This window comes from Pseudophryne corroboree, chromosome 2 (assembly GCF_028390025.1).
Source record: "Pseudophryne corroboree isolate aPseCor3 chromosome 2, aPseCor3.hap2, whole genome shotgun sequence".
NCBI classification, from domain to species: Eukaryota; Metazoa; Chordata; class Amphibia; order Anura; family Myobatrachidae; genus Pseudophryne; species Pseudophryne corroboree.
In genome coordinates this window covers 911,011,171-911,022,402 of record NC_086445.1, presented here as the reverse complement: position 1 = coordinate 911,022,402, position 11,232 = coordinate 911,011,171, and the positions used below count along the sequence as shown (strand labels likewise).

Here is an 11,232-nt window from a genome sequence, read left to right as displayed (position 1 = left end):
CAGCTGGATTGGGCACTACGGGGAATTGACTCAACTATTTTGGTCACCCCTCTTAAATCCTGCACTAGCCGGTAACCCCTCCCCCCACTCTTTTTCACAGGGAAGATGGGACTATTGGCAGTGCTGGACGTCCTGACTAGGATGCCCTGTTGTAGCAAGCGCTCTATGACGGGGTACACTCCTAATTCCGCCTCTGGCTTCAGAGGATACTGAGGGATTTTTGGAGCTATCCTACCATCTTTTACTTGTACTACTACTGGGGCTACATTCGCCATCAATCCAGTGTCTTGTCCATCTTTGGTCCAAAGGGAACCCGGTATTCGTGAGATCATTTCCTCTACCTTTGATGGACACTTGTCTATAACAGCAGAATGCGACATTAGCCTTTGAGGGGTGTCTAATATATCTTGCACTTCTTGAACGTGATTCTCAGGTATATCTAAGAAGACACCCTCAGGAGTACAATATATGACACACCGCATTTTACACAATAAATCTCTTCCAAGCAGGTTAGTCGGAGCCGATGCAGCTAGCAAAAAGGAATGCTTGGTCTGCAAGGGCCCTATCATAATCTCTGCAGGTCTACTCAAAGGGTATTGTTGCACTGTTCCTGTTACTCCCATTGCCGAAATTGTTTTGCCCGTGGTCAGTAAATTGGTTGGAGCTTTGAGTACAGATCTGGCCGCCCCTGTATCTACAAGAAATGGTTGTAGTGTTCCTGCTACTTTGACCAAGGCCTCAGGTTCATTCCCAGGGCCAGCGATCAGCTTCAGAGGCTGCAGACTACAGGTGTGGCCTAACCTCTATTGGGGCCGTGGACCCACCCTTTGGGCGTTGGCGGCTATGATATGTGAGGGGGATAACGGTAAGTCTTCGGGGGCTCGCTAGTCCTCCCGTGGTGGGTACCTCATTGTTTCCCCTCTATGCGGCTCGTACTCTCTCCTGTATGATCCCTGATCTCCTCTATGTGTATAATTACTTTGCTCGTGTTCTTGTCTAGGGGGTCTGAATTTTGTGTACTGTTACAATTGCTGGCATAATGCCCTTCCCTTTTACACAGATAACAAACTCTTGGCTTTTTCCATGTGTCAGGGGCCTGGGGTTTTGGTCGAGTTGGTGCTCCTTCCAGTGCTTGGATGCTCATCACCATCAACCGCTCCCCCTGTGCCTCCCTGGTTTTCTGGATATTACGGTCGTGCTCCAGTGCTGATTCCCTAAGTGCAGTAACCGTAATACCCCTCCAGTTTGGCAGAAAAGTTTGCGTGATCACAGTGGCTGCTTGAAGTCGCACGCAGCCGCCACGTTGAGAAAGATGGTGGCGGGGCTCCTGCAGGAGGCAACTTCAATTTCTACAATGAAGCAGAAATCGGGATGCGATCGCATTTTCTGCTTCATCGGGGGGGGGGGGGGGGGGGGGGGGGGGGGGGGGGGGGGCAGCATGCGTTAACAAGGATTGCAAATTCTGCTAATTAGCAGAATTTGCAATCCTTACTGAATTAGGCCCATACAACGCAGTAGCTCCAACCATGAGAAGGGTCATCACAGCAGACCATAGTCACCATAATATTAATATTGTAGTACAGATCTAAGAAAGGTATATGATCATTTATATCTCATATGTATGACAGCATGTCTCATATACGTACAGTACTGTATATAGTTTAATATAAATGTTATTTTTTTGGACTGCTTTGCAATACCAAGAAATGCTTTCATATCCTTTTGTCCATTAGTACTACACCCGCTTGGGTTAAGTGCCTAGTTTGAAAGAGTCTCATAATAGAAATAAAAGTAGCAGTGTATGAAGGGAAACAAAGCACAGTATGAGGAGAGCCTCTCATAGTAGCAATCCGTTTGGATTCAGGCCCACTTTAACACTGTAGATGTCAAAACTGGAACAAACAGTGATTAATCTGAGTTCAACTAACTTTCTTCAATGCTTTTTGATGTAACAAAGTGCTACTTTATCTATGAGTCATGGAACAAAATAAATATGGTGTCAGATTAAGAGAAATGTTCTCTAGGGAAGTTCTTCCCAGGTAACCATGAAGCAGTCCTGATATCACGATTCGGTAGGATTTGTGATGCCCAATATGTATACTTAAGAGAAGTCTAAGCTTTTCCCTCATTAGGACTTTGGGGGTAATTCTGAGTTGATCGCAGCAGCAAGTTTGTTAGCAATTGGGCAAAACCAGGTGTACTGCAGGGGGGGACAGATATAACATTTGCAGAGAGTTAGATTTGGGTGGGTTATTTCATTTCTGTGCAGGGTAAATACTGACTGCTTTATTTTTACACTGCAATTTAGATTTCAGTTTGAACACACCCCACCCAAATATAACTCTCTCTGCACATGTTATATCTGCCTCCCCTGCAGTGCACATGGTTTTGCCCAATTGCTAACAAACTTGCTGCTGCGATCAACTCAGAATTAAGCCCTTTATTCTTTACTCTTGCTTTTTAGTTTTCCAAATATGAATTTTGTTTTGCAGATAAGGGATAAGAAGTGACAAAATTAAGAAATCATTAAGCTATTCAATTCTGATTTCCCCCCCCTAAATAATGAAGTATAGAGTACGCTAATTAATGTGCTTTTTTACACTTGTAATTTTTTTTTACTCAACAGTTACATTAAACGGAATACAGCAATGTTTGGATTTTCTGTTAGAAATTGTCAGGGTCTATTCTGGTCACAGCACTAAGCAGGGTTTTTAGGTTATCTTAAATTGTAAATATGTTCCTTTTAGGTAATATTGAAATCACAATCAACCCTTAGAACGAGATTTCACTGATCAACACTTAAGGCAACTGCAGTTTGAAACCCTCATTCCTTAAAGAATTAATACCTTAATAAAACAAAATGTCATACATGTCAAACAAATCACTGACCGGCTATATAATTCTTGGGCAACTACCGTTTTTACTTTGTTTCTTCAAACTGCTATTACTGATTTAGATTCTGCATCATTTCTGCATTCAGCCAAAGACTGGACAGATTTATTATAACGCCGCAATTTAGTTTTAGTTTACACACGCCCCTCTAAAATCTAAATCTGCACAATTGAATCTGCCCCACCTGCAACGGAGCATGGCTTTGCAAAGGTGCAATTACTTATTGGAGGTAATTCTGAGTTGATCGCAGCAGCAAGTTTGTTAGCAATTGGGCAAAACCATGTGCACTGCAGGGGAGGCAGATATAACATTTGCAGAGAGAGTTAGATTTGGGTGGGTTATTTTGTTTCTGTGCAGGGTAAATACTGGCTGCTTTATTTTTACACTGCAATCTAGATTTCAGTTTGAACACACCCCACCCAAATCTAACTCTCTCTGCACATGTTATAGCTGCCTCCCCTGCAGTGCACATGGTTTTGCCCAACTGCTAAAAACTTTCCTGCTGCGATCAACTTGGAATTACCCCCATTCTTTGTTGTTTTACTCCCAACTTAGAATCAGGCCCTGTGTTTGTCTGGCAGCCATACTGGGCTTCCCTCCAGAGAGGTTCTGTAAAGGAGATTGATTTTAAGAAGTCAGTTAAGAAAAACGACTTTCAAGTGCACAATTAAACTTACTATTTAAATAAACAACAATCTAAAAATAAATGTGGAATTGTTGTTTTAATAAATGGTTCGTAATAGAAAATCATTTGCCATTTTAAAACATTGAATATATTATACAACCTCAAGTGATAGTGTGAGAAACAATTGGGAAGAATCTAAAATGCGTTATATATCTATTTCCTTTTTTAAACTGAATTTCTGTATACAGTTGAAACCCAGATTTTGGAATGGAATCATCATCATCTGCACAAATCACGTTGGTCCATTTAAATCCTCTACTTATTTATATATTACAGAATACCATTATTATTATTACAGCAACCAAAGTTGTTTTGGAAAGCTCTTGCCAAATGTGTAGTAAATACTCCATAATAAAGTACCCTAGCTGTTTTCGATTTGATTTTTATACCCCTTTTCCATTGCAAATCCTGGGTCTCAGCTCCGTGACCCTGGTTAGGAGTAGGGTCGGGGACCCGGGATTAAGTTTACACTGACCAAAATCACGGGTTTTCAGTGGAAAAGGGGTATTAGTAAAATGAAAGTACTAAAAATACATAGAAAAACTGGGTGTTAAAACAAATTGGTAAAATGGATAATTATTGGTAAAAAAAAACCCAAAAAAATTCTTAAAAAAATAATTCATTGTATAACAAAAACATTGTTAGAGACAAATAAAAAGAAGTGTGAAAACAAAAACAAATACTTGCAGACAATATTTAAAAACGGTTTGCTTTTTGTCTATTGAAGGGACTCGTAAAAGCCACATTCATAAACATGAAAAATACAAACGTAATGTAACTTCATCTTATTTGTTCTAGGCAGGTTTAGGGTCAGTAACAGAGCGCATGAGAGGAATAAGCATGCGCACCAACAATACGGACGTGCATTTACATTAAAAAAAAAAAAAAAATGCAAGTGTAAAAGGTCAAATAATTCCACGTGCAGATTTATTACCTAGAAGCATGAATATTTATTATAAATTGCCAAGAGTATGCCCACGGTCATCCATATTACAATGCAAAGAGATCTTTTCTCTCACCCAGGGCGCTTCAGCTGGAATTAAACAACTCCAAACATCAGTCAATTAGGTGCCACTGCAATTCAACAGTACCAATCAGTATAGAAACTTACGAGACAGGGGCATGAGCTAAGCCACACAGGTAGTTTCCGACACCAATAATTCAGCTTTTTGCTCAATGTTGATGCAACTAGGCCACCGAAATCAGTGAGGGGGAAAAAAAAAATGTAAAACAAAAATTATTGCTGAACATTATATGGTGGAGTCAATGCAGCCTGAGATTAGTATATATATATTTCCTGAGACGTCCAGGCTTAGATTTCTAATATTTACATTTTCATTATGGTCCAAAGAAAAGTACATCTAATATTCAATTCTTACTGCAGATCCCTCAAAAATAAGAGATCTCAATATGTAAGTTAGTACATCTTATGTAAGAAACTATACTATATAAGTAGACTTTATTTTATGGCATGATTGCTTGTATTTCATATACTATGTGAATACTAAATAAACAGGAATGGTATATTTGAACTCCCCTGGTCGTAAGTAAGACATGCACGATTTACATAGTACTTATAATGTATATTTAATTATTGAGGAGTCGTTTTAAAGTGCAAACTCAGCAAATATAGGGTAGGGGGCACCTTTACTTCTCTTCTTAATACAATACCACAGTGCTTTAATTTAGAGTAGTATTAACCTATCTTCCTGCCCATCTTCTGCCGACTGTAAGTTTATTAATTAGCAGTACAGAATAAAGGACTTACACGGAACTGATAAAATACAGAGGGTCCTAATGTAAGTCTGACCATAGCTTAGAGCAGGACTATGACATTTCCTGATTAACACTTCATGGATATATATTTCGCCTGATCCTACATCTTTCCCTATGCATTACAATGCTGGCTGGTCTTGCTACAGGGTAAAATTAATACTGGAATGTAAAAGGCGTATGGCTCTTTTTTCTTTTCTTTTTTTTTTTTTTTTTAAATGCAGTTATATAACATTCCGTTTAAGATGTAGTCACTGTGTTCCGCCAAAATAATAGCAATGTCTATTATGCTAGAAGACGGACAACCCCATTGTCGGAGCCCAGCAGCAGAAGCCTCTTGGTAGGAAGGACAGCCAGGTTGGTTAAGGTCCCCTTGAAGTTCTCAGAACTGAGTTTGGTTGTGCTGTTTGGCTGTGAGGAAGAATCGACGAGAGAGTATATGCCAATCTTGTTTGCCACAGTGCCAGTTATAATCTCATTGCCATACAGGTCAAGAGCATGAATAGGGTCAGAAGTGGATTTGAACTGATGTAATGGCTTCTGCTCCAGCTCCTTCCAGACGGTCAGGGAATGGTCAGAGGAGGAACTCACCACAATGTTTCCATCTGCAGCCTGCGGGATAGAGAAGTCATCAGTGTACTGGACAATAACCATTAGTGTAATGATATCCCTCAACTGTAATGTTTAGTTCAACTGATAGCATTGTAAATTTACCTTTGCAACACCATGAAAACTATATACACAGTGTGTGTGTGTATATACATACACACATATATATATATATATATATATATATATACATACATACATACACACACACACACACACACACACACACACACACATATAGTATTACATATATTATATCATATATATATATACACACACACACACACACACACACACACACACATACACATACATACATGCACATATACATGGATGTATGTGTGTATGTATGTTCCAGCATAACACTGGAATGCCTGGAGCAATTTACACCAAACTTAGTACACATATCACTGACAATCTGGAAAAAAATACTGTGGTGGTGAGACACCCCTAGCACCCCTAGGGGTGGGGGTGCAAAGGGGGTGGCATGTAAAAATCCATAGTGTTCGGGGTCGCAGAGATGAACAGTGACACTCCCGATATCGTTTAAGTCCAAGTTCAGCCCCTATCAGAATGGGGGATGAGAAGGGGTGAAAAATAAAATGTCCAAATGGCCGACAATAGTGTCAAATCCATAGTTTTCAGGGTCACTAAGCTGATCGCATTTTGGGGGGTCATTCCGAGTTGATCATAGCTGTGCTAAATTAAGCTCAGCTACGATCAGGCACTCAGACATGCGGGGGGATGCCCAGCACAGGGCTAGTCCGCCCCGCATGTCAGTGCCGGCCCCTCCCATCCCCCGGCAGATGTGCAAAAGCATCGCACAGCGGTGATGCTTTTGCATTTGAGGAGTAACTCCCAGCAAGCGCAGCTCCTGCGGCTGGCCAGGAGAACCTCTTCACTGCCCCGGGTCGCAGTGGCTGCGAGTGATGTCACACCGCCACCGTGGCCCGCCCCCCCAAACCGTTGGGCCACACCTGCGTTGGCCGGACCGCGCGCCCTAAACGGCGGCTTAACGCCGCCGTCCAGCCCCCTCCCGGCCACCGACAGCCTCTGCCTGTCAATCAGGCACAGGCGATCGCTAGGCAACTGGCGGTGCCGGCGCATGCGCAGTACTGACCCGATCGCACTGCTGCGATAAACTGCAGCGTACGATCGGGTCAGAAAATTTATATGTTCCTTAAACTGTCCGTTAACATATAGGATATGTATATTTACGCTAATTCTTTTGGGGGTTGGGTAGTGAACTTAAACTTGAAGATGGGCGCAAAGAAAATATTTTTTTGTGAATTATCCCTGTGCACCTGCTGGGGTACCTGGAACATGTGACCTGCTGGGTTGTCTGGAAACTGAGACCGTTATTTGCAGCCACCCACTAAGAAGTTATTTTTTTTTAAATTTTGATTCCTAAGGGGGAAGGGTAATTTGAAGGGTAAAATGTTCAACCCAGCAAGTATTGTTGGTTGAGGATTCCTTATCTAAAATGCTTGGGACCAGAAGTATTTTGGATATCGGATTTTTCTGTATTTTGGAATAATTGCATACCATAATGAGATATCATGGCGATGGGACCCAAGTCTAAGCACAGAATGCATTTATGTTTCATATACACCTTATACACACAGCCATTTTAGCCAATATTTTTTAATAACTTTGCGCATTACGCAAAGTGTGTGTACATTCACACAATTCATGTATGTTTCATATACACCTTAAAAACGCACAGCCTGAAGGTCATTTAATATTTAATACAATATTTTTAATAACTTTGCGTATTAAACAAAGTTTGTGTGCCTTGAGCCATCAGAAAACAAAGGTTTAACCATTTCACTCTCACTCAAAAAATTCCGTATTTCAGAATATTTGGACACGGGATACTCAATATATATATCTATATATATCTATATACACTGCTCAAAAAAATAAAGGGAACACTAAAATAATAACACATCCTAGATCTGAATGAATGAAATATTGTTGTTAAATACTTTGTTCTTTACATAGTTGAATGTGCTGACAACAAAATCACACAAAAATTATCAATGGAAATCAAATTTATTAACCCATGGAGGTCTGGATTTGGAGTCACACTCAAAAATTAAAGTGGAAAAACACACTACAGGCTGAACCAACTTTGATGTAATGTCCTTAAAACAAGTCAAAATGAGGCTCAGTAGTGCGTGTGGCCTCCACGTGCCTGTATGACCTCCCTAAAATGCCTGGGCATGCTCCTGATGAGGTGGCGGATGGTCTCCTGAGGGATCTCCTCCCAGACCTGGACTAAAGCATCCGCCAACTCCTGGACAGTCTGTGGTGCAACGTGGCGTTGGTGGATGGAGCGAGACATGATGTCCCAGATGTGCTCAATTGGATTCAGGTCTGGGGAACGGGCGGGGCAGTCCATAGCATCAATGACTTCGTCTTGCAGGAACTGCTGACACACTCCAGCCACGAGGTCTAGCATTGTCTTGCATTAGGAGGAACCCAGGGCCAACCACACCAGCATGTGGTCTCACAAGGGGTCTGAGGATCTCATCTCGGTACCTAATGGCAGTCAGGCTACCTCTGGCGAGCACATGGAGGGCTGTGCAGCCCCCCAAAGAAATGCCACCCCACACCATTACTGACCCACTGCCAAACCGGTCATGCTGGAGGATGTTGCAGGTAGCAGAACGTTCTCCTTGGCGTCTCCAGACTCTGTCACGTCTGTCACATGTGCTCAATGAGAACCTGCTTTCATCTGTGAAGAGCACAGGGCACCAGTGGCGAATTTGCCAATCTTGGTGTTCTCTGGCAAATGCCAAACGTCCTGCACGGCGTTGGGCTGTAAGCACAACCCCCACCTGTGGACGTCGGGCCCTAATACCACCCTCATGGAGTCTGTTTCTGAACGTTTGTGTAGACACATGCACATTTGTGGCTTGCTGGAGGTCATTTTGCAGGGCTCTGGCAGTGCTCCTCCTGTTCCTCCTTGCACAAAGGCGGAGGTAGCGGTCCTGCCCTCCTACGGCCTCCTCCACGTCTCCTGATGTACTGGCCTGTCTCCTGGTAGCGCCTCCATGCTCTGGACACTACGCTGACAGACACAGCAAACCTTCTTGCCACAGCTCGCATTGATGTGCCATCCTGGATGAGCTGCACTACCTGAGCCACTTGTGTGGGTTGTAGACTCCGTGTCATGCTACCACTAGAGTGAAAGCACCGCCAGCTTTCAAAAGTGACCAAAACATCAGACAGAAAGCATAGGAGCTGAGAAGTGGTCTGTGGTCACCACCTGCAGAACAACTCTTTTATTGGGGGTGTCTTGCTAATTGCCTATAATTTCCACCTGTTGTCTATTCCATTTGCACAACAGCATGTGAAATTGATTGTCAATCAGTGTTGCTTCCTAAGTGGACAGTTTGAGTTCACAGAAGTGTGATTGACTTGGAGTTACATTGTGTTGTTTAAGTGTTCCCTTTATTTTTTTGAGTATATATATATATATATATATATATATATATATCTCTCACTTCCTCTGTTGCTCCTTCCCTTTCCAGCAATATGCTCCACCTTCCTTTTTTTTTATAAAAAAAAAAATCTAACATTCCATAGAACTGCCTCTGTTGAGACAGGTCCATGTCTCAACAGAGGCCCAACCATGCTTGGGTCACAGTACCAGCAAAGAGGCTCTCTCTTTTCTACAGCGGATACTCATGCGTGATACGCTTAGGAAGGATAGAACTTGCTGCTCATTGGTAGAAGAAGTTCCTTTGATGTAGTAGAGAGGGGAGGGACTGGGTGAACAGCCCATGCTGTCTGCTGTTTGAGGTGGTGCTGAATGACTGACAGCTGTGATATAGACCCACCTCAATAGACAAAGAGGAATTGAGCAGCGATCCCTGGAATAGGGAGGAGAAACAGCTAGAAATATATACAAAAGATCCCCTGAAGATAAAATGCGCTTATATGGGCAACACTTTACAATATATGATTTACATTTTCATGACACAAACCCACCTATAAATGGCACATTTCTCAGTCCTTCTACCAAAAGATGCATCAACAATGTAACTTCAACATGTTTTAGAGCTAATAAATATATAAAAAGGTTTACACAAGCTGCCACATTTAAGGACATCCTGATACCTAATTCAGTTCTCCTGTGCATCTTACTAAACAGAATCTGATTCGTTTATGACAGGACCTTGTGCAATGTGCTCCTGCATACACTTCCAGGTATCACTCATTTTTGCAGTACACGCGAAAAGCAGCAATTCTTTTAGTACCATAAATACCCGCACCCGGAAGTGCGCGCAGGAGCACACTGTGTGATTCTCCGAAAAGAACTTTAGCTTAATTGAATAGACTGTGTGGAGTTTGTATATTCTCCCCAGGCATATGTGGGTTTCCTCCCACAATCCAAATATATACTGGTAGGTCAATTTGCTCCAAACAAAAATTAACCCTAGAGAGTGTGTGTGTGTGTGTGTGTATGTGTGTGTGTGTGTGTGTATGTGTGTGTGTGTTTGCGGTAGGGAACATAGATTGTAAGTTTCACTGGAGCAGGGACTGATGTGAATGACAATATTTTCTGTGTTGCAGAATGTGTGTGTGCTACATAAATAACTGGTAATAAGTAAATAAGCTCCAAAACTTTATTAATGAACCTTGAAACAGAAGTATAAAATATAAAACATACACACTATTTTTTTTTAACTCAATTCTAAAAAGAAAAGGATTGGTCAAACCCCATCTGTTACACATCCAATCTACTGAAAGATCTTGGTACAAGTCAATACGTATGATTAGATGCACAATACATAGATATTATAATAAGAATTTACTTACCGATAATTCTATTTCTCATAGTCCGTAGTGGATGCTGGGGACTCCGTAAGGACCATGGGGGATAGCGGCTCCGCAGGAGACTGGGCACAAAGTAAAAAGCTTTAGGACTACCTGGTGTGCACTGGCTCCTCCCCCCATGACCCTCCTCCAAGCCTCAGTTAGGATACTGTGCCCGGACGAGCGTACACAATAAGGAAGGATTTTGAATCCCGGGTAAGACTCATACCAGCCACACTGTACAACCTGTGATCTGAACCCAGTTAACAGCATGATAACAAAGGAGCCTCTGAAAAGATGGCTCACAACAATAATAACCCGATTTTTGTAACAATAACTATGTACAAGTATTGCAGACAATCCGCACTTGGGATGGGCGCCCAGCATCCACTACGGACTATGAGAAATAGAATTATCGGTAAGTAAATTCTTATTTTCTCTAACGT

General features: G+C 42.0%; 1 protein-coding gene across 3 annotated transcripts in view; it reads right to left on the bottom strand.

Annotated features, from left to right (window-relative positions):
- Positions 1 to 3,597: 3,597 nt before the first annotated feature.
- WDR81 (WD repeat domain 81) overlaps positions 3,598 to 11,232 on the bottom strand; it is a 200,902-nt gene continuing 193,267 nt past the window's right edge. For all 3 annotated transcript variants that reach the window (XM_063956105.1, XM_063956106.1, XM_063956107.1), the window contains one exon: positions 3,598 to 5,962. In XM_063956105.1, coding sequence (XP_063812175.1) covers positions 5,636 to 5,962 — 327 coding nt within the window. In that variant the 3' untranslated portion in view covers positions 3,598 to 5,635. The remainder of the gene's footprint in view (positions 5,963 to 11,232) is intronic.